Source organism: Salmo salar, chromosome ssa16 (genome assembly GCF_905237065.1).
Source record: "Salmo salar chromosome ssa16, Ssal_v3.1, whole genome shotgun sequence".
Taxonomy (NCBI): Eukaryota; Metazoa; Chordata; class Actinopteri; order Salmoniformes; family Salmonidae; genus Salmo; species Salmo salar.
The window spans coordinates 23440918-23465781 of NC_059457.1; the positions used below are offsets into that span (position 1 = coordinate 23440918).

The 24864-nt window shown below is 40.4% G+C and overlaps 1 protein-coding gene across 1 annotated transcript in view; it reads right to left on the minus strand.

The window, feature by feature from the left end:
* The window catches only part of LOC106573509 (SH3 and multiple ankyrin repeat domains protein 3), a 238792-nt gene that overhangs the window by 83545 nt on the left and 130383 nt on the right, over positions 1-24864 (minus strand). The window contains 1 exon segment of the mRNA XM_045697184.1: positions 9194-9302. Within this exon segment, the coding sequence (XP_045553140.1) occupies positions 9194-9302 (109 nt within the window).

Below are 24864 nucleotides of genomic sequence, written 5' to 3' on the forward strand. Positions count from 1 at the left end.
TAGCAAAAATAAAGAATGACAATGACTATAGAATCCCTATTCTGTGCTTGAGAAATCAATTAGTTGTATACAAATAAATCAAAACATTTGATTAAGAAGGCCTTCCCCTTTAAAATGACTCTGATTAGAGTGATAAAGGAAGAGGGAAAAAACGATTTCCTTTTCCAGATGAATCCACTCTCATGCTTTTCAAGTGATTCATTTAAGAAGACAAATATCGTGCCTGTGACGGCCTCGTCAGTGAAATTACTTTGTGTGAAAAACATGATGGAGTTGGTATTTATCAAAACCAGACAGTGACAGATAAGAGTGTCCGAGTTAGCAAACAGTCTGTGTGTGTGTGTGTGTGCGTGTGCGTGTGCATGTGTGTGTGCGTGTGTGTGTGTGTGTTTGATTTGATGATGATGCAACTAAACACAAAGAAGCAATTCATGTCATAATATTTTTGTACATTTAGTTTTCTCTTCATCAAAGACAGTGCATGGGATGAACTGTGGGTTCAGTACAGGGTTTCCCAAACTCGGTCCTCAGGACCCCAAGGGGTGCATGTTTTTATTTTTGCCCTAACACTACACAGCTGAATCAAAAAAGTCTGCTAATCATCAGATTATTGTTAGGGCAAAAACCAAAACGTGCACCCCTTGGGGACCTGAGGACCAAGTTTGGGAAACTCTGGTTTAGTATATTCACAAACACGTGCACACACAGACAACGAAACTAACATTTCAAACAAAATTAACTAAATGATCTTGTAATTGATTTTCCATTGGTTTGCTCTCTCTCTCTCTCTCTCTCTCTCTCTCTCTCTCTCTCTCTCTCTCTCTCTCTCTTCTCTCTCAGTTCAATTCAAGGGGCTTTATTGGCATGGGAAACATATGTTATCATTGCCAAAGCAAGTGAAGTAGATAGTATACAAAAGTGAAATAAATATTAAAAATGAACAGTAAACATTACAGTCACAGAAGTTCCAAAAGAATAAAGACATTACAAATGTTGATTATGCATATATACAGTGTTGTAATGATGTGCAAATGGTTAAAGTATAAAAGGGAAAATAAATAAACATAAATATAGGTTGTATTTACAATTGTGTTTGTTCTTCACTGGTAGCCCTTTTCTTGTGGCAACAGGTCACAGATCTTGCTGCTGTGATGGCACGCTGTGGTATTTCACCCAGTAGATAAGAGAGTTTATCAAAATCTGGTTTGTTTTCAAATTCTTTGTGGATCTGTGTAATCTGAGGGAAATATATGTCTCTAATATGGTCATACATTTGGCAGGAGGTTAGGATGTGCAGCTCAGTTTCCACCTCATTTTGTGGGCAGTGTGCATATAGCCGGGTCTTCTCTTGAGAGCCAGGTCTGCCTACGGCGGCCTTTCTCAATAGCAAGGCTATGCTCTGTACATAGTCAAAGCTTTCCTTAAATTTTGGGTCAGTCACAGTGGTCAGGTATTCTGCCACTGTTTACTCTCTGTTTAGGACCAAATAGCATTCTAGTTTGCTCAGTCTTTTTGTTAATTCTTTCCAATGTGTCAAGTAATTATCTTTTTGTTTTCTCATGACTTGGTTGGGTCTAATTGTGTTGCTGTCCTGGGGCTCTGTGGGGTCTGTTTGTGTTTGTGAATAGAGCCCCAGGACCAGCTTGCTTAGTGTACTCTTCTCCAGGTTCATCTCTTTGTAGGTGATGGCTTTGTTATAGAAGGTTTGGGAATCGCTTCCTTTTAGGTGGTTGTAGAATTTAACGGTTCTTTTCTGGATTTTGATCATTCGTATCAGCCTAATTCTGCTCTGCATGCATTATTTGGTGTTTTACTTTGTACACGGGGGATATTTTGGGATTTTTGGTGTTTGTCCCATGTTGTGAGTTCTTGCTTGGTGAGCAGACCCCAGACCTCACAACCATAAAGGGCGATGAGTTCTTCAACTGATTCAAGTATTTTTAGCCAGATCCTAATTGGGATGTCAAATTTTATGTTCCTTTTGATGGCATAGAATGCCCTTCTTGCCTTGTCTCTCAGATCGTTCACAGCTTTGTGGAAGTTACCTGTGGGACTTTTGGTCTTACTGAGATTTACTGTCAGGGCCCAGGTCTGGTGGAATCTGTGCTGAAGATCTAGGTGCTGCTGTTGGCCCTCCTTGGTTGGTGACAGAAGCACCAGATCATCAGCAAACAGTAGACATTTGACTTCACATTCTAGTATGGTGAGGCCAGGTGCTGCCGACTGTTCTAGTGCCCTCGCCAATTCGTTGATATATATGTTGAAAAGGGTGGGGCTTAAGCTGCATCCCTGTCTCACCCCACGGCCCCGTGGGAAGAAATGTGTGTGTTTTTTGCCTATTTTAACTGCACACTTGTTTGTGGACGTGGATTTTATAATGTCGTATGTTTTTCCACAACACCACTATCCATCAATTTGTTTAGCAGACACTCATGCCAAATTGAGTCAAAGGCTTTTTTGAAATCAACAAAGCATGAGAAGACTTTGCCTTTGTTTTGGTTTGTTTATTTGTCAATTAGAGTGTGCAGGGTGAATACGTGGTCGTACAATAATTTGGTAAAAAAAAACATTTCGACAGTTGCTCAGTACATTGTTTTCACTGAGGAAATGTACGAGTCTACTGTTAATGGGGTCAAATTTGTCTTCACTTTTATGGATTGCGGTGATCAGTCCTTGGTTCTAAATATTGGGGAAGATGCCAGAGCTAAGGATGATGTTAAAGAGTTTTAGTATAGACAACTGGAATTTGTTGTCTGTATATTTCATCATGTCATTGAGGAAACCATCAATACCACTGGCCTTTATCGGTTGGAGGGTTTTTATTTTGTCCTGTAGTTCATTCAATGAAATCTCTCTCTCTCTCTCTCTCTCTCTCTCTCTCTCTCTCTCTCTCTCTCTCTCTCTCTCTCTCTCTCTCACACCTCACTGGAGGCTCTCAACAAATGGCTGCACAAACATTTGCATAAAGATGAGGAGATTAGCATGAAATAATCCAGCTTTACCCAGCATGCATTGGTATGGAGCAGAAAGGGCTAGACGGAAATCGCTCAGCAGGCAGCCAACCAGAATAATCACAGCCGAGCTTGTTATCTACCTCTATCTGTCCGTCTAAGTGTTTACTTCTATCTGTGTATCTGTTTGTATGTTTCTGTGTCAGCCTGCCTGCCTGCCTGCCTGCCTGTATGATTGATTCCATAATATCCGGGGCCTCATTTTTAAATGTTGTGTACTTACAAAATATACCCCAAAACATGCATGCGTCAGTGTTCCCGCAAAATGTGTCATTTATAAAAACTGAAATTGCCATGAGAATTTCCTTCCCTCTCCCAAACTTTAGACCGTGCGTATGCACATTTTCTAGTGAGTGTTGTATTACAAGCAGGCAAGTATGTTTTTGATCAAAAGGTGGATATGATGAAAAGCTTATTCATAAAAACATAATAACAAGATGCAGAGAAGAGCGTAAATCGGCTATAATAATTAATAATTACACATAGTATTTTATTTCCAATTTATTTTCATAACCATTGCAGAATAAATTCCTCATATTTTTTGGCCATGATGGGTTCATATTCCTGAAGTAGCCATACAACAAATTACCATGTGCATCTCTCATTTAATTGGAACTATAATAGCAAAGTAAATAGATAGGCTATGTATTTCAAGTTTTGCTGTATGCGATCCCATGGGCAGCTCGGTTTTTAGTCTACAGTAGAATTTAACATGAACATCAGTTGATCTTTTACTTTTAGTATGTATGCTACTACTGTATGTAGCCTACTGTAATTTCAATTTTTACGTAGTCCAGCATATTTAGGTTGGGGGAAAAGTTGATCCAGAACATTGCTGAATTCAAACATTCTGCTCTTTCAAAAACTGTCACATTCATTTACCAAATACAGAATAAATTACTACAAAAGATTAAAACTTTCTGCCAACACAGTCAATAGGCCGGTAGTTTATGTAAAATATTTGACAATATGGGCAGGCTACAATATTGCTTTGCAATATGCTAGGAGCGCAACATCAAAGCATATTTAGCCTAATCTAGGAGCCTATACCAGCAGCACATAAAACACAAAAATATACTACCATTCAAAAGTTTGGGGCCACTTAGAAATGTCCTTGTTTTCCATGAAAACATACATGAAATGAGTTTCAAAATTAATAGGAAATATAGTCAAGATGTTGAAAAGGTTATAAATAATGATTTTTAATTGAAATAATTGTGTCCTTCAAACTTTGCTTTTGTCAAAGAATCCTCCATTTGCAGCAATTACAGCTTTGCAGACCTTTGGCATTCTAGTTGTTACTTTGTTGAGGTAATCTGAAGAGATTTCACCCCATGCTTCCTGAAGCACCTGCCACAAGTTGGATTGGCTTGATGGGCACTTCTTACGTACCATACGGTCAAGCTTCTCACACAAAAGCTCAATAGGGTTGAGATCCGGTGACTGTGCTGGCCACTCCATTATAGACAGAATACCAGCTGCCTGCTCCAATTAAGCACCGTCCACAGCGTATGGCATGGCGTTGCAAAATGGAGTGATAGCCTTCCTTCTTCAAGATCCCTTGTACCCTGACCAATCTCCCACTTTACCACCACCAAAGCACCCCCAGACCATCACATTGCCTCCACCATGCTTGACAGATGGCGTCATGCACTCCTCCAGCATCTTTTCATTTTCCTCCGTCTCATTTTTCTGCGTCTCACGAATGTTCTTCTTTGTGATCCGAACACCTCAAACTTAGATTTGTTTGTCCGTAACACTTTTTTCCAATCTTTCTCTGTCCAGTGTCTGTGTTCTTTCGCTCATCTTAATCTTTTCTTTTTATTGGCCAGTCTGAGATATGTCTTTTTCTTTGCAACCCTGCCTAAACAACTTCTTCGCTCGCTTTGAGGACAATACAGCGCCACAGACACGGTCCGCTAACAAAATCTGCGGACTCTTCTTCACTGCAGCCAATGTGAGTAAAACATTTAAACGTGTTACCCCTCGCAAGGCTGCCGGCCCAGATGGCATCCCTAGCCGCGTCCTCAGAGCATGCGCAGACCAGCTGGCTGGTGTGTTTACAGACATATTCAATCAATCCTTATCCCAGTCTGCTGTCCCTACATGCTTCAAGATGGCCACCATTATTCCTGTTCCCAAGAAAGCTAAGGTAACTGAGCTAAATGATTATCGCCCCGTAGCACTCACTTCCGTCATCATGAAGTGCTTTGAGAGACTAGTCAAGGATCATATCACCTCCACCCTACCTGACACCCTAGACCCACTCCAATTTGCTTACCACCCCAATAGGTCCACAGACGACTCAATCGCAATCACACTGCTCACTGCCCTAACCCATCTGGACAAAAGGAATACCTATGTAAGAATGCTGTTCATCGACTACAGCTCAGCATTTAACACCATAGTGCCCTCCAAACTCATCATTAAGCTCGAGACCCTTGGTCTCGACCCCGCCCTGTGCAACTGGGTCCTGGACTTTCTGACTGGCCGCCCCCAGCTGGTGAGAATAGGAAACAACATCTCCAACCCGCTGATCCTTCCCTGTGGCTCAGTTGGTAGAGCATGGTGTTTGCAACACCAGAGTTGTGGGTTTGATTCCCACGGGGGGCCAGTATGAAAAAATTAAAAAATAAAAATAAAAAAAGAATGTATGCATTCACTACTGTAAGTTGCTCTGGATAAGAGTGTCTGCATAATGACAAAAAATATTTAAAAAAAATGTAAATCCTCAACACTGGGGCCCCACAATGGTGCATTCTCAGCCCTCTCCTGTACTCCCTGTTCACCCATGACTGCGTGGCCATGCACGCCTCCAACTCAATCATCAAGTTTGCAGACGACACTACAGTGGTAGGCTTGATTACCAACGACGAGACGGCCTACAGGGAGGAGGTGAAGGCCATCGGAGTGTGGTGTCAGGAAAACAACTTCACACTCAACGTCAACAAAACAAAGGAGATGATCGTGGACTTCAGGAAACAGCAGAGGGAGCACCCCCCCATCCACATCGACGGGACAGTAGTGGAGAAGGTGGAACGTTTTAAGTTCCTCGGTGTACACATCACGGACAAACTGAAATGGTCCATCCACAGAGTCAGCGTGGTGAAAAAGGCGCAACAGTGCCTCTTCAACCTCAGGAGGCTGAAGAAATTTGGCTTGTCACCAAAAACACTCACAAACTTTTACAGATGCACAATCGAGAGCATCCTGTCAGACTATATCACTGCCTGGTACGACAACTGCTCCGCCCACAACCGCAAGGCTCTCCAGAGGGTAGTGAGGTCTGCACAACGCATCACCGGGGGCAAACTACCTGCCCTCCAAGACACCTACACCACCCGATGTAACAGGAAGGTCAAAAAGATCATCAAGGACAACAACCACCCGAGCCACTGCCTGTTCACCCCGTTATCATCCAGGAAGGCAAAGTCAGTACAGATGCATCAAAGCTGGGACCGAGAGACTGAAAAACAGCTTCTATCTCAAGGCCATCAGACTGTTAAACATTGCCACTTTATATAATGTTTACATACCCTACATTACTCATCTCATATGTATATACTGTACTCTATACCACCTACTGCATTCTGCCTTTGCCGTTCGGCCATCGCTCATCCATATATTTATGTGTTCATATTCTTATTCATTCCTTTACACTTGTGTGTATAAGGTAGTTGTGAAATTGTTAGAATACTTGTTAGATATTACTGCATGGTCAGAACTAGAAGCACAAGCATTTCGCTACACTCGCATTAACATCTGCTAACCATGTGTATGTGACCAATAAAATTTGATTTGATTTGATTTAGAAGGCCAGCATACCAGAGTCACCTCTTCACTGTTGACTTTGAGACTGGTGTTTTGCAGGTACTATTTAATGAAGCTGCCAGTTGAGGACTTGTGAGGTGTCTGTTTCTCAAACTAGACACTCTAATGTACTTGTGCTCTTGCTCAGTTATGCACCGGGGCCTCCCACTCCTCTTTCTATTCTAGTTAGAGCCAGTTTGCGCTATTCTGTGAGGGGAGTAGGACACAGCTTTGTACAATATCTTCAGTTTCTTGGCAATTTCTCGCATGGAATAGCCTTAATTTCTCAGATCAAGAATAGACTGATGAGTTTCAGAAGAAAGTTCTTTGTTTCTGGCTATTATGAGCCTGTAATCGAACCCACAAATGCTCCAGATACTCAACTAGTCTAAAGAAGTCCATCTTTATTGTTTCTTTAATCAGGACAACAGTTTCCATCTGTGCTAACATAATTGCAAAAGGGTTTTCTAATGATCAATTAACCTTTAAAAATGATAAACTTGGATTAGCTAATATAACGTGCCATTGGAACACAGGAGTGATGGTTGCTGATAATGGGCGTCTGTATGCCTATGTAGATATTTCATAAATAATCAGCCGTTTCCAGCTACAATAGTCATTTACACCATTAACAATGTCTACACTGTATTTCTGATCAATTTGATGTTATTTTAATGGACAAAATGTTTGCTTTTCTTTCAAAAACAAGGACATTTCAAAGTGACCCCAAACTTCTGAATGGTAATGTATTTTGATAAACAAAATATTGAGCGACAATTTGTCTTTGCATAGAAGTGTGGGCTGTAGCATTTAGCCTACTTTTATATTGTTTTGAATATAGGCTACAATACATCTTGCAGAACTGCTATAGGCAACATGCATGTTTAGTTTGAAAAAGTCACTGCAAAATATAAAATTTTACTTATTATTTTTATTTTATTTTTTATTTTATTTCACCTTTATTTAACCAGGTAGGCTAGTTGACAGCAAGTTCTCATTTACAACTGCGACCTGGCTAAGATAAAGCAAAGCAGTTCGACACATACAACAACACAGAGTTACACATGGAATAAACAAACATACAGTCAATAATACAGCAGAAAAAAAGTATATATACAGTGTGTGCAAATGAGGTAAGATACATTTTCTTCCATACTGGTCCCCCGTGTGAATCGAACCCACAACCCTGGCGTTGCAAACACCATGCTCTACCAAGTGAGCCACATGGGACCTAATTACAATATAGCGATTAAACACTGGAGTGATAGATGTGCAGAAGATGAATGTGCAAGTAGAGTAAAATAAATAAATAAATACAGTATGGGGATGAGGTAGTTGGATGGGCTATGTACAGGTGCAATGATCTATGAGCTGCTCTGACAGCTGGTGCTTGAAGTTAGAGAGGGAGATATAAGACTCCAGCTTCAGTGATTTTTGCAGTTCGTTCCAGTCATTGGCAGCAGAGAACTGGAAGGAAAGACGGCCAAAGAGGAATTGGCTTTGGGGGTGACCAGTGAAATATAGCTGCTGGAGCGCGTGCTGCAGGTGGGTGATGCTATGGTGACCAGGGAACTGAGATAAGCCGGGGCTTTACCTAGCAGAGACTTGTAGATGACCTGGAGCCAGTGGGTTTGGTGACGAGTATGAAGCGAGGGCCAGCCAATGAGAGCGTACAGGTCGCAATGGTGGGTAGTATATGGGGCTTTGGTGACAAAACGGATGACACTGTGATAGACTGCATCCAATTTGTTGAGTAGAGTGTTGGAGGCTATTTTGTAAATGACATCACCGAAGTCAAGGATCGTTAGGATAGTCAGTTTTACGAGGGTATGTTTGGCAGCATGAGTGAAGGATGCTTCGTTGCGAAATAGGAAGCCGATTCTAGATTTAATTTTGGATTGGAGAAGCTTAATATGGGTCTGGAAGGAGAGTTTACAGTCTAACCAGACACCTAGGTCTTTGCAGTTGTTCACATATTCTAAGTCAGAACCGTCCAGAGTAGTGATGCTGGACGGGCGGGCAGGTGCGGGCAGCGATCGGTTGAAGAGCACACCTTTACAAAAAATGTGATCAAATTTTCCATTGCTCTTTCTTTCAGAAACTGATCTAATTCCAATAGTTCCAAATTATAAAGTGTTATTGTCAGCATAAAAGGTTAATGGAGGGCGTTTTCCAGGCAGAGTTATAATGCTCGTTCACGTGCGCACAGGTTTATGACAGGTTTATAACGGGAAACCTGCGTATGTATGGCGTGCACCAAATGTAAATTTATAAAAAAATTACGTGTGTATTCTTTTCAGAAATGGCGCATGGCAGATACTTAGTGTGAAATATACACAACGGTTATAAAGGAGATGCAACAGGCTCCTCACCTCCCGATTCAGGGTCGTGGAAGTTGGGGTCCAGACCTTTCTCCAGGAATTTGGACACCTTCTCAATGTTCCTCTGCTGAACATACTCCATAAACTTCTTCAGGTTCGCCTGGAGACAGACAGAGAGACAGTCCATGTCATTCAACTAGTATCAAAAACATATTTAATTATATTTCATGCAAATCAAATTCAATGAAATATTGAGGAAGTGGCAGAGGTGGAGAGTTTGAGAGAGAGAGTGATAGAGAGAGATAAAGAGAGAGAGGGGCCAGGAGGCAAGATCGATAGTTAGAGAGGAAGAGAAATAGAGTGGATAGGCCAGGATGCATCAGGGAAGGAGGGGAGAGAAAAAAGAGAGGCAGTGAGAGAGAGAGCAAGCAAAAGACAGTTATGGAGATAAAGAGAAAAAATGTAGGGAGAGAGAACTCTGTGATTGGGTGATGTAACACTCATGTGGATAGAGATGTTTAATAATGGAGGTGAGAGATGAAAGCTGAAGCACACTGCCGTGTGTGTGTGTGTCCAAGTGGAAGATTTAGGTGGATACAGTAGTGCATTAGGCACCTTTGGGTAGAAAGCAATATTGCATCTCTACTGTACTTCCAACACAGCTACAAAAAAACACTCCTTCCACCCAAAACAGCATATCGTACAGAGCACTTCTCTTTACAGGATCAGACCATTTTCCCCAGGCCATTTCCTGTAACCAACTAGTTCCTACATATACTGTGCATTGTTAGTAAAGGATTGTTTCTATCCAACAGTTTTCAACCACTAAGCAGCTGATTCTTACTGGATTGTTTTGAGTAAAGGACACTATAAAGACAGCACTCAGGTTTGGGGTCAAGTCCATTTCAATTCAATAAATTCAGTAGATTAACTGAAATCTAAAGGTCCAATACAGCTGTTTTTATGGTAAAAAAAGAAACAAAGATAGCTTCTTAGCAAAGAACAATTTCTCAAGCAATAATTGTTCTAGGCCTGTCTGGGAGTGGTATGAGTGGGGAAGGGGAAAACAGAACATTTGCTGTTATTTCCAGATATGTCACCAGGTAGGCCAAAACTCTATTCCACCAAAACTGTCTGAAATTGCAGGTGGTCTTTTCAAACAGTTCTTGCACTAAAAGGCATTATCATAATTTTCCAAATTTCACAGTACTATTCCAGCCTCATAGTGTGGAAATATAAAACACAGAAAGATCCAGTTTTTGAGTGCACTGGGCCTTTAACATACTGCACAAAATGGAAAACATCTGTAATGTAGATTGGGTGTGTGTACAGCCATTGGTTATTGAGAGAAGAGGAGTTGAGGTCTTTACTCTCAATATTCAGTTGTGTGCTACAATTCCACACCAAAGAGGGAATTTGGGATATCCTTATTCTGTGTCCTTGTTGCAGTGAAGCGTGTCATCCAATACAGATGACTATCTCACTAAGCTGTTTAGAGAGAATAAGGATACATACACATCTGCATCTGCTGTACAAGGCTGGACAGCTCATTCATAAAATAACACCATGCATACACACGCACGTACATTCATGTCTGTTATTGACTGATTTGGTCATGTATTTTTTTCTTCGCTTTTAAAGGAAAGATTCACCCATTTTGAATGTTATGTCATTTTTGTGCATCTCTGGGTGATGTTCTATCGATTCCTAGGGTCATTTCATGTTTTCATGTGTATCTGAGGTGTTCACCGTTTAAGCAGAAATACAGCCGGTAGGACGAGTTTTGCAACGTATGACTTTCACACCAACTGCGAAATATCATCCTGCTGCAATCCATCAAATATTTATTCGGAACAAGTTTGATTTATGTGGGGTTTTTGCATGCCTGAATAGGCTGTTGACCAATAGAAAGTGTTCTCTGGGACACGTGTTCTGCCACTGACTGGCCGCGCACTGACACGTGCGTTGCTAGAATGAATGAATCTGTTTCTCTCTACCTGTTTTGTATGTTTGCAATGCCTCAGTGCAGTAATGTAGCCTTTCAATTCATCACCACTTGCCAATGTGATCACACCACGCTCTTGCCATTCAAACTTCCCCGCCAGCTCACTGCCAATGCTGTAGCCTAATTTATATTCAGCAAGCCAGAGCAAGGTCACCTACATCTCTCCTCAAACATGCCTATATTAGTTTTAAAAAATTGCTCGACATGTGACCAAACTATATTGTTATTCCTGAGACTCACATTGTTCTAGGTTAAACCTTCAAGAGCTGTAAAAGGAGGAATAGAGAGGGAAGAGAGAGATCTCAGTGGAGATGCTGGCGAGTGGAGATATACTGCCCCTTCTCATTGAAGCCACAGAAGTTCCACCGAGGTACTGCAGGCATTGTTAGCAGAAAACAGAATCCCCCATTGTCGTGGAATGGAAAAATGGCAATCTTTTTAAAATATATATATATATATATATATATATATATATATTTTTTTTTACCTCTATTTAACTAGGCAAGTAAGTTAAGAACAAATTCTTATTTTCAATGACGGCCTAGGAACAGTAGGTTAACTGCCTTGTTCAGGGGCAGAACAACAGATTTGTGGTCAATCTTCGTGTAAATCAACAACCAAAAAATCTAAGACAATTATGGTACCAATAATTGCTTCTATTATACCAGATATACAGTATGTCCTTGAACCAATTATTTTCAAATCGCACACAGAATAAGTTACAAGGATAATTTAGTTGCTAATAGCACCCTGCAGAACCCCAGTTAGCCTGCAATGTCACTTCCTGGAGTAGCTCAAACTGTGAATGTCATGTCAGAGAGGAAAAGGAGAAGTGATACGATTCACTCCGCCCAAAATTTGTCCAGGTGAGATAAGGCCTTTTTTGTATGGAGTTCTATGAGAGCGTGTCGAATTATGTGAGGCTTATTTGATCGAATAGAAGTTTCAAAGGCACTGATATAAGTGGATGCGTAGCATTCCGGCAACTTGAGAAAAATTACTTAGTTGTGCCTGTTGTTCACGTATATCTGCCCTCTCATTGGCAAAAATAGTCCCACCTGATCTCTCCTACCTTCAACCATCCAGAAAATGTACATCCATTGTTAGAGCTGTCACTCTGCTAACTTGTCAATCTAATAAATCATCTTTTTGCAGCGATTACAGCCTCGAGTCTTCTTGGGTATGACACTACAAGCCAGAGGTGTGGACTCAAGTCACATGACTTGGACTCAAGTCAGACTCGAGTCACAAATATGATGACTTGCAACTCGACTTTGACTTTAACACCAATGACTCGTGACTTGACTTGGACTTGAGCTTTATGACTCGACCTGACTTAATACCCTCCCCAAGCCCAAATATTAAAAATGATGCTATTAAAAAAAGTGTGCAGCGCATCAACTCTTCATTTAACAGATTACAGTTTGAATAGGACAGCAGCCAATCAAATTGTGCCAGCTGACAAAAAGTTGTGCGTGGCAGTGTAGAGGAACGTCGGCGGGTGAACTCAGATGGAGCCCTTGGAAAGATGATACCCCAAAATAATATTTTTGGATATAAAGACGACGCTGTATCAACAAAACAAAATGCGGAAAGAAAATTACAGACGGAGGTGCAACAATTTCCAACTTTGTTTGACATTTGAAGCTGCACAAAGAACGGTAAGTCGTGGCTAATATAGCCGACAGCTATATATTTGATTACTTTAATAGTGTATCATGTAGGCTAATGTAACATTAAATCAATGAGCCTCCACACAGTCAGTCAGTGCGGGAACGTGATCATTGCACCCAAGAATGAGCTACAACTGGCTAGGCAGTTGGTAGTCTAAACCCTGTCTGATGTTACTGCTGTTCCTAAAATCACTGACATACGTTAGCCTACTGTAACCACACAGTGTGTGTGTGTGTGTGTGTGTGTGTGTGTGTGTGTGTGTGTGTGTGTGTGTGTGTTAAGGTTGGGCGATTGTGTACAAGCCTACATTGCCCAATTGCGCCCCATAGCGATCCTCGATAGTCGATCACTATTGGGGGGGGGGGTGTCTTTCTCATGGTTACCCATGTATTTCCATGGAAATATAACATTTATTTGGAAAGTAATAGATACATAGATATTTTTAAAAGCATCCACGATTTGCGTAAATGTAATATACTAATACTCTTGTTAAAAATATGAAATGGTATTACATTTGGTGAAGAGCACATTATGACTTGTTTAGGACTCGAAACTCAAAGTTTAGGACTTGAGACTTGACTTGATACTTGACGGTCTTGACTTGAGACTTGACTCGGACTTGCCTGTCTTGACTTGGGACTTGACTACTAAGACTTGAGATTTACTTGTGACTTGTAAAACAATGACTTGGTCCCACCTCTGCTACAAGCTTGGCATGCCTGTATTTGGCCCAGCGTTTTCAGGATTTGGCCGGGGTAGGTCGTCATTGTAAATAACTGAATTGCCTAGTTAAATAAAGGTTAAATTTGAATCTCCAATCCAAGTTTATCATTTTAAAATGCTAATTGATCACTAGAAAACCCTTTCGCAATTATGTTAGCACAGCTGAAAACCGTTGTTCTGAATAAAGACGCAATAAAACTGACCTTCTTTAGACTAGTTGAGTATCTGGAGCATCAGCATTTGTGGGTTTTCTAATGATCATTTAGCCTTTTAAAATGATAAACTTGGATTAGCTAACACAACGTGCCATTGGAACACAGGAGTGATGGTTGCTGATAATGGGCCTCTGTACGCCTATGTAGATATTCCATTAAAATCAGCTGTTTCCAGCTACAATAGTCATTTACAACATTAACAATGTCTACATTGTATTTCTGATTATTTTGATGTTATTGATGTTAAAATATATATGTTATAAATGTGCTTTTCTGTCAAAAACAAGGACATTTCTAAGTGACCCCGAACTTTTGAACATTAGTGTAGGTAGAGGTAAAGTGACTATGCATGGATAATAAACAGAGAGTCGCAGCAGCAAATAGCCCGGGTAGACATTTGATTAGCTGTTCAGAAGTCTTATGGCTTGGGGGTAGAAGCTGTTAAGAAGCTTTTGGACCTAGACTTGGGGCTCTGGTACTGCTTGCCGTGCGGCAGCAGAGAGAACGGTCTATGACTAGGGTGGCTGGAGTCTTTGGCAATTTTTAGGGCCTTCCTCTACCCTATGCAGTGCCTTCCGTTCGGAGGCCAGCAGTTGCCTTACCAGGAGCTGATGCAACCAGTCAGGATGCTCTTGAAGGCACAGCTGTAGAAATCTTTGAGGATTTGAGGACCCATGCCAAATCTTTTCAGTCTCCTGAGGGGGAGTAGGCGTTGTTGTTCCCTCTTCACGACTGTCTTGGTGTGTTTCGACCATGATACTTTGTTGGTGATGTGGACACCAAGGAACTTGAAGCTCTCAACCTGCTTCACTACAACCCCGTTGATTAGAATGTGGGCGTGATCAGCCCTTCTTTTCCTGTAGTCCACAATCATCTCCTTTGTCTTGATCATGTTGAGGGAGAGGTTGTTATCCTTGCACCACACTGCCAGGTATCTGAACTCCTCCCATAGTCTGTCTCATCATTGTCGGTGATCAGGCCTACCACTGTTATGTCGTCGCCAAACTTAATGATGGTGTTGGAGAAGTGCTTGGCCATGCAGTCATGGGTGAACAGGGAGTATAGGAGGATCAGCGAAGCACATGTGTTGTTACCTACCCTTACCAACTCGGGGCGACCCGTCAGGAAGTCCAGGATCCAGTTGCAGCGGGAGGTGTTTAGTCCAAGGGCCTTAGCTTAGTGATGAGTTTGAGGGCACTATGGTGTTGAACGCTGAGCTGTAGTCAATGAATAGCATTCTCACATAGGTGTTCCTTTTGTTCAGGTGGGAAAGTGCAGTGTGGCGTGCGATAGAGATTGCATCATCTGTGGATCTGTTGGCGTGGTATGCAAATTGGAGTGGGTCTTGGGTTTCTGGAATAATGGTGTTGATTTGAGCTATGACAAGCCTTTCAAAGCACTTCATGGCTACAGACGTGAGTGCTATGGGTTGGTAGTCATTTAGGCAGGTTACCTTGGTGTTCTTGGGCTCGTAAATCTAGGCGACCACACGTGCTATGAAAGAGAGACAAAAAAATATATGCCGGTGTTTACCCTTACCAGTGGTGGAGAAGTACCCAATTGTCATACTTGAGTAAAAGAAAAGATACCTTAATAGAAAATGACTCAAGTAAAAGTCACCCAGTAAAATACTACTTGAGTAAAAGTTTAAAAAAAATAAAGTTTTAAATATACTTAAGTATGAAAAGTAAATGTAATTGCTAAAATATACCTAAGTATCAAAAGTAAAAGTAAAAGTATGAATCATTTCAAATTCCTTATATTAAGCAAACCAGACTGCACAACTTCGTTTTTTTTACATTTATGGATAGCCAGGGGCCCACTCCAACACTCAGACTTAATTTACAAACAAAGCATGTGTGTTTAGTGAGTCTGCCAGATCAGAGGCAGTAGGGATGACCAAGGATGTTCTCCTGATAAGAACGTGAATTTGACAATTTTCTGTCCTGCTAAAGCATTCAAAATGTAACGAGTACTTTTGGGTGTCAGGGAAAATGTATGGAGTAAAAAGTAATTATTCTTTTTCAAGGGTTTTTCTTTTATTTTTACTATTGTCTACATTGTGGAATAATAGTGAAGACATCAACACTATGAAATAATGTAGTAACCAAAAAAAGTGTTAAACAAATCAAAATATATTTGAGATTTTAGATTCTTCAAAGTAGCCTCCCTTTGTCTTGATGACAGCTTGCACACTCTTGGCATTCTCTCAACCAGCTTCACTTGGAATGCTTTTCCAACAGTCTTGAAGGAGTTCCCACATATGCTGAGCACTTGTTGGCTGCTTTTCCTTCAATCAGCGGTCCAACTCATCCCAAATCCTCTCAAATGGGTTGAGGTTGGGTGATTGTGGAAGCCAGGTCATCTGATACAGCATCTCCATTCCTTTCCTTAGCAATTACACAGCCTGGAGTAGTGTTGGGTCATTGTCTTGTGGAAAAAAAAACGATAGTCCAACTAAGAGCAAACCAGATGGGATGCCATATTGCTGCAGAATGCTGCGGTAGCCATACTGGTTAACCTGTTGGGTCTAGGGGGCAGCATTTGCACGTCTGGATAAAAAAAATGTACCCGATTTAATCTGGTTACTAATCCTACCCAGTAACTAGAATATGCATATACTTATTATATATGGATAGAAAACACTCTAAAGTTTCCAAAACTGTTTGAATGGTGTCTGTGAGTATAACAGAACTCATTTGGCAGGCAAAACCCTGAGACATTTTCTGACAGGAAGTGGATACCTGATGTGTTGTATTGACTTTAAACCTATCCCATTGAAAAACACAGGGGTTTAGGAATATTTTGGCACTTCCTATTGCTTCCACTAGATGTCACCAGCCTTTACAAAGTGTTTTGAGTCTTCTGGAGTGAGATCTGACCGAACAAGAGCCATGGAACGGTGATGTCCCATTAGACACCTGGCGCTACTTCATGTTGGGTACCCTCGTTCCAATACGTTATAAAAGACTATGCATTCGTCCACCTTGAATATTATTCATGTTCTGGTTAAAAAAGGCCCTAATGATTTATGCTATACAACTTTGACATGTTTGAACGAACGGAAATATATTTTTTCCCCTCGTTCATGACGAGAAGTCCGGCTGGCTTACATCATGTGCTAACGAGACGGAGATTTTTGGACATAAATGATGAGCTTTTTTGAACAAAACTACATTCGTTATGGACCTGTGATACCTGGAAGTGACATCTGATGAAGAGAATCAAAGGTAATGGATTATTTACATAGTATTTTCGATTTTAGATCTCCCCAACATGACGTCTAGTCTGTATCGCAACGCGTATTTTTCTGGGCACAGTGCTCAGATTATTGCAAAGTGTGATTTCCCAGTAAGGTTATTTTTAAATCTGGCAAGTTGATTGCGTTCAAAAGATGTAAATCTATAATTCTTTAAATGACAATATAATATTTTACCAATGTTTTCTAATTTTAATTATTTAATTTGTGACGCTGACTTGACTGCCGGTTATTGGAGGGAAACGATTTCCTCAACATCAATGCCATAGTAAAACGCTGTTTTTGGATATAAATATCAACTTGATAGAACTAAAAATGCATGCATTGTCTAACATAATGTCCTAGGAGTGTCATCTGATGGAGATTGTAAAAGGTTAGTGTATCATTTTAGCTGGTTTTATGGTTTTGGTGACCCTGTCTTTGACTTGACAAAACATTACACACAACTCTTGTAAATGTACTGTCCTAACATACTCTAAATTTATGCTTTCGCCGTAAAACCTTTTTGAAATCGTAAAACGTGGTTAGATTAAGGAGATGTTTATCTTTCAAATGGTGTAACATAGTTGTATTTTTGAAAAATTTGAATTTTGACATTTATTTGGATTCAAATTTGCCGCTCTTGAAATGCACCTGCTGTTGATGGAGTGCACCACGGGTGGCACGCTAGCGTCCCACCTAGCCCCAAGAGGTTAAGTGTGCCTTGAATTCTAAACAAATCACAGACACAGTCACCAGTAAAGCACCCCCACACCATCACACCACCTCCTCCATGCTTCACGGTGGGAACCACACATGCAGAGATCATCCGTTCACCTTCTCTGTGTCTCACAAAGACACGGCGGTTGGAACCAAACATCTAAAAGTTGGACTCATCAGACCAAAGGACAGATTTCCACCAGATTAATGTCCATTGCTTGTGTTTCTTCACCCAAGCAAGTCTCTTCATCTCATTGGTGTCCTTTAGTAGTGGTTTCTTTGCAGAAATTCGACCATGAAAGCCTGATTCATGCAGTCTCCTCTGAACAGTTGATGTTGAGATGTGTCTTTTCCTTGAACTCCGAAGCATTTATTTTGGCTTCAATTTCTGAGGCTGGTAACTGTAATGAACTTATCCTCTGCAGCAGAGGTAACTCTGGGTCTTCCTTTCCTGTTGCTGTCCTCATGAGAGCCAGTTTCATCATAGCGCTTGATGGTTCTTACAACTGCACTTGAAGAAAATGTCAAAGTCCTTGAAATGTTCCATATTGACTGACCTTCATATCTTAAAGTAATGATGGATTTTCATTTCTCTTTGTTTATTTGGGCTGTTCTTGCCATAAGAACTTGGTCTTTTACCAAATAGGGCTATCTTCTGTATACCACCCCTACCTAGTCACAACACAACTGATTGGCTGAAACGCATTAACCTGTTGGGTCTAGGGGGCAGCATTTGCACGTCTGGATAAAAAAAAATGTACCCGATTTAATCTGGTTACTAATCCTACCCAGTAACTAGAATATGCATATACTTATTATATATGGATAGAAAACACTCTAAAGTTTCCAAAACTGTTTGAATGGTGTCTGTGAGTATAACAGAACTCATTTGGCAGGCAAAACCCTGAGACATTTTCTGACAGGAAGTGGATACCTGATGTGTTGTATTGACTTTAAACCTATCCCATTGAAAAACACAGGGGTTTAGGAATATTTTGGCACTTCCTATTGCTTCCACTAGATGTCACCAGCCTTTACAAAGTGTTTTGAGTCTTCTGGAGGGAGATCTGACCGAACAAGAGCCATGGAACGATGATGTCCCATTAGACACCTGGCGCGAGTTCATGTTGGGTACCCTCGTTCCAATACGTTATAAAAGAGTATGCATTCGTCCACCTTGAATATTATTCATGTTCTGGTTAAAAAGGCCCTAATGATTTATGCTATACAACGTTTGACATGTTTGAACGAACGGAAATATATTTTTTCCCCTCGTTCATGACGAGAAGTCCGGCTGGCTTACATCATGTGCTAACGAGACGGAGATTTTTGGACATAAATGATGAGCTTTTTTGAACAAAACTACATTCGTTATGGACCTGTGATACCTGGAAGTGACATCTGATGAAGAGAATCAAAGGTAATGGATTATTTACATAGTATTTTCGATTTTAGATCTCCCCAACATGACGTCTAGTCTGTATCGCAACGCGTATTTTTCTGGGCGCAGTGCTCAGATTATTGCAAAGTGTGATTTCCCAGTAAGGTTATTTTTAAATCTGGCAAGTTGATTGCGTTCAAGAGATGTAAATCTATAATTCTTTAAATGACAATATAATATTTTACCAATGTTTTCTAATTTTAATTATTTAATTTGTGATGCTGACTTGACTGCCGGTTATTGGAGGGAAACGATTTCCTCAACATCAATGCCATAGTAAAACGCTGTTTTTGGATATAAATATGAACTTGATAGAACTAAAAATGCATGCATTGTCTAACATAATGTCCTAGGAGTGTCATCTGATGGAGATTGTAAAAGGTTAGTGCATCATTTTAGCTGGTTTTATGGTTTTGGTGACCCTGTCTTTGACTTGACAAAACATTACACACAACTCTTGTAAATGTACTGTCCTAACATACTCTAAATTTATGCTTTCGCCGTAAAACCTTTTTGAAATCGTAAAACGTGGTTAGATTAAGGAGATGTTTATCTTTCAAATGGTGTAAAATAGTTGTATTTTTGAAAAATTTGAATTTTGACATTTATTTGGATTCAAATTTGCCGCTCTTGAAATGCACCTGCTGTTGATGGAGTGCACCACGGGTGGCACGCTAGCATCCCACCTAGCCCCAAGAGGTTAAGAAGGAAAGAAATTCCACAAATGAACTTTTAACAAAGGCACACCTGTTAATCTAAATGCATTCCAGGTGACCTCATGAAGCTGGTTGAGAGAATGCCAAGCGTGTGCAAAGCTGTCATCAAGGAAAAGGGTGGCTACTTTGAAGAATCCCAAAGATAAAATATATTTTGATTTGTTTAACACTTTCTTATTTACTACATGATTCCATATGTGTTATTGCATAGTTTTGATGTCTTCACTATTATTCTACAATGTAGAAAATAGTCAAATAAATAAAAACCTTTGAATGAGTACAGTACTGTATATATACTGTATATATGTTGAATATGTTTTTCTTCACAAAATGTGTGCACTGGGCCTTTGCTAGTCGTGCATTAGCTGACCTATATGTCTGTAGCGTGGGGAAAAAAATATTTTTGTAGAATTTTTTTTTTTTTTACAAAAGTAGTGCACTGGGCCTTTACTGGTCCCTCATTAGCAGACTGATATAGCCGTCTTTAGGACAGTTCACCACTTTTTCCCTGCTATCCCCCAAACATCTTCCAGCTGCTATGATACAGTTGCTTGCTGTATAACTCTGATGGAGCTAAATGTGCTCAATTGTTTTCATGGAATAATCAGACATTTCTATGTCTGACTATGCTCTTCAAAAGGTGATTGTATTACAACCAAATAGTTAACATTGAATTAAAAAAACCTTGAAAACGGCACACAGTTGTCAATGGTTTTAGCGGAGCTATGGGTCTCCTTGCCCCCCAGCAGGCAAATCGAGCACTCTACACCTTCATGACGTTTTATTGAAAAGACCAATAGAACTACCAAACTAGGGATTTCAACCAGAACTTTTCTGGTCCTTACTGATCTAGTTCCATACTACTACTGAAACAAGGAAGTGTGCAAGCAAAACACCACAGCCGTATAAAGTACAATGTGAGGACAATGCATATTGAATACTTTTATCTAAATAAAAGGTTGGGATAAATTCCACTTCAATTCAATCACTGAGTGATTCAGTTTGCATTTTGTTTACTTTCTGAATTGAAATGGAAATGACCCCAACCCTGACCCTTCATCCTTAATAGCCTCATCAACCAACCTGTAAAATATTCTCAATCAATACTATTGATTTAGAAACCTTGGGTTATTTGAGAGATTCCGTATGCCGACTATAGTTTCTGTGAACTATAATACAGACAACATATTGGTGTCATTATACTACTTATAATGTGCTCTAACATATGGAGTATGTCTAGATTCTGACCAAAAATATATCCTATTCATGTATTCAACATTAAAATATTAAAATGAATATCTCAAAAGTATTCTTTTTGATTTAGTTAATTTAAAGAAAAATGTATTGGCGCAATACACTGTACAAGTACATTACATTCCCAGAGTGGGCTCTCTGCTAATTTTGAAGTGATGATACATTTTTTAGCACAACCAACACAGTGAATGGCAAAATGGATTTAAAAGGAACTCCCTGTGCTGGTGATTTGCTGAATGTGCAATCCTAAAGGGCTGTTATTGGTTACTGACCTATAATGTCAATTTCTATGTATCAAATGCATCATATCTTCAAAAGTACAAGAGAGCCCACTCTGGAAATGTGATGTGTTTGAAGAAAAAAAAAATCAGAAAAATATGTAAACAACAATAAGAAAAATGAATGTTTTTATGTTAAATATATGAAAGTGAAAAAAATTCAAATCTGAATCAAGACATACTCCATATTTGAGAGCACACTATAAGTAGTATAATGACACCAATATGTTGTCTGTATCATATATGGTTCACAGATCATAGGATCTTACAGGAGACTTATAGGTCTGAAAAGGGTCTAAAATATAAAAAGCAAATCAAACATCCTTCCTCCCAATGAAGGTTGTATGAGAGAATTGCTAGAACAATCTGAGATACCCACAATGATTTTGGGCTGTCTTGGCATGCAATAGCCCTTTAACTTCATTCCAGCTAATATCACAGAGGAATAGGAAATAGGTAATACAATATCGATACGGCATCTGAAATATTCAATACAGTATTAACACACAGTATTGGAAGTAGTCAAGAATATATTGACATAGTATCTAACATAGCTTTATGGTGAGATAAAGAGATGGTATGAAACATATCGGCTAAAGGAGAGGTAGAGCTGTGTTCAGATATACCCTTCTGCAACCCATCTGGCTAAAAGAGAGATATCATTACTATTCTACCCTTTCAAGGTTTCTCTGTCTCACTTGTTACATAAGCGCTGCATGCACTGAAACCTACAGTACACACACTCATACACGCATGCACACAAAGTGAAAGGTACAGCAAAGTAAAAGCATGCGCGACACAAACAAAGGATTATTTTTACAGACATACACACGCTTGCACATATTTACACAAAAAAACACGCACACAGACACACACACCAAACACACACACCTTGTCCGTGGCCAGCGTTGCTGATTAACATAACATAATGTAGAAGGCGTGTGCAACTCACCATGCGAGGCGACAAATATATTCCTCCTTCCAGAATCCCTCTCTTTAACTCCTCCACAAGTTGACAGCTCTCTCTCGCTCCCTCACTCACAGCCATCTCCTCCCTTCTCGCCCCTACCAGGCTCCCCCTCGCTCACTCACACACACAGACACACACACTGGCACTGAGAAAGACTGCCGACTGCTCCTCTCACCATCCTTAGCCATACTGAGGAGAAATTCACTCCAGCTTTTTTCAGCTTATCTGAGAAGCAGTTGTTATGGTGATAGGATACAAAGACTGAGCTCTGACTGTCAGCAACATATATGTGTGGGAAGAGCAGTCTGTGCGTGCATGTGTACTATGAAATGCATTACTAGAACGGTCAGAGGGATGTTTAGCTAGTGATGTGTTTTGTTTGATGTGTGTAATATTGCCCGTTGAGCGCGGAGGAAAGGAGACATCTTTGTTATGGCTAATCTACTCAAGTACACAAACACACACACAGATGCAAGAATGCATAAATTCACACGAACAGTGTCATACTACAGTGGAACAGTATACTCTAGATTTTCCTTCAGAAGTGTGAGAGAGAGAGAAAGAGCGAGAGAGAGAGAGAGAGAGAGAGAGAGAGAGAGAGAGAGAGAGAGAGAGAGAGAGAGAGAGAGAGAGAGAGAGAGAGAGAGAGAGAGAGAGAGAGAGAGAGAGCAGCTCAGTGTGTAAATAACCAGGGTTTCTCAAATCTTACCTTAACATTAGAGAGATATTACCACCTATGGCTGCTGCAAATATTGAGGCGGCTTAGTCTAAAGCTTAAACCCAATAAAAAGTCACAAAATCACAGATTTGGCACACCATTGCGCAGACATCATAAAGTATATTGAGACAAATGACAGACAGTAGTCTACAAGTAGAACTCAATTTATTGAACATAAGTAATGCCTGCTATATTTATATTTGAATTCATTTATCTCCATTTTCATTTCAAGCATATTTTTATACGTTGTTTGTTTGTATCAACTGCAAAGACACTGGCAACTTTATTTGTTAGCGAAGTCTGAAAGTGGTCACAGAGAGATGATAAAACATGTGATTCTATGTTTAGCGGAGATCTTCTGTGTACAAAGGGATGCGGGAATAGTACCTGGTCTAAGAGGTCTGAGGCAGGCGTCAGATTAAGAGCGTTTTCAAGTGCAACGTTAATAACGATGGTTTTGGGAAACAGCTCGGAGATTTAACGATGCTCCTATGAAGGCTCTAACGATGAACTAAGCTTTAAGATGCTTTTGGGAAACCTGGCCTAGGTGTGCTTCCAGCCACGGCAATATGGTAGCACAGATCCCTTTATTGAAATACCAGCGCACGTACACACATGCACACAACATTGTCTGTCTGATAAAGCAGGTAGCCTAATGGTTAGAGCATTAGAAACCGAAAGGTTGCTATTTCGATTCACTGAGAGAACAAGGTGAAAACTCTGTCGATCTGCCCTTGAGCAAGGCACTTAACCCTAATTGCTCCAGGGCCAACATCAATAATGGGTCTGGGGAGTTGGGATACGCAAAAAACACATTTCCATTTTCACACTCGTACAGGTTACCCACTTGTGCATGCAGTGAACAGGACAAATATAAACACCCCCTATTTGACGTTGAAGGGTGAGCGTCAGTCAAGGCCAACTCAGAGAGTCTGGCTCCTCCAAGCAGCTCTTGGAGAAGAAGGAGGAAAAAAGGAGTTGAGGGATACAGTATGAAAGAGATGAAGGGAAGGTGTGAGATTGACAGAAAAGGTATGAGAAAGCAGTAGAGAAAAGTGAGAGTGAGAGACAAAGAAAATCAGAGACTATAATTACAGAGAAGTGATACCGGATTCAGACAATAGCAGGGCCGGTCCTTGCCGTTCTGCCGCCCTAGGCGAGACCAAACAATGCTGTCCAGATGTTGTGTCGACCGGACCAAAAATCACTGTCCGTGGACGTTGAAATTAAGGCCGGTCTGGACCGCACCAAATCTGAACCAAACATAGACGTCTATGAATGGTTCAGATATCTGTGGATGTGTAAATCAAGGCCGGTCCGGACTGCCACAAAAAGACATGTCCAAAAGGCGTCGGCCAGTGCTTGAGGTACCTACAGTTTTGCCTGAGATAGAATGTTATGAAATGCTCATCTGTGGTAAGTTTAACATTTGTAAAACACCCAAAAAATATGTCCGGTCCGGACATGACCAAAAAAAAAACGTCCAAAAGACGTTGGCTCATGCTTACTGGGGTGTAGCATACCATGTTAGCCGCACTGGAATTTTATGAATGTCCATCCATGTGGTAGGATCGTCATTTGCAAAACAGGCTGTTGCATTTGCTTTATTAGTCCTGATTCCTATGACTAATCAATTTGGCTATTTAAGCTTTGAATATCAGCTACCCAACTTTATCAGGAGTTATCGTGAGCCTATTAACAATGTGTTTACACAACGGGAAATGCAGAGGTATTTTTCACTATGATCAGCTTGTCAAAAATTGACCAGTA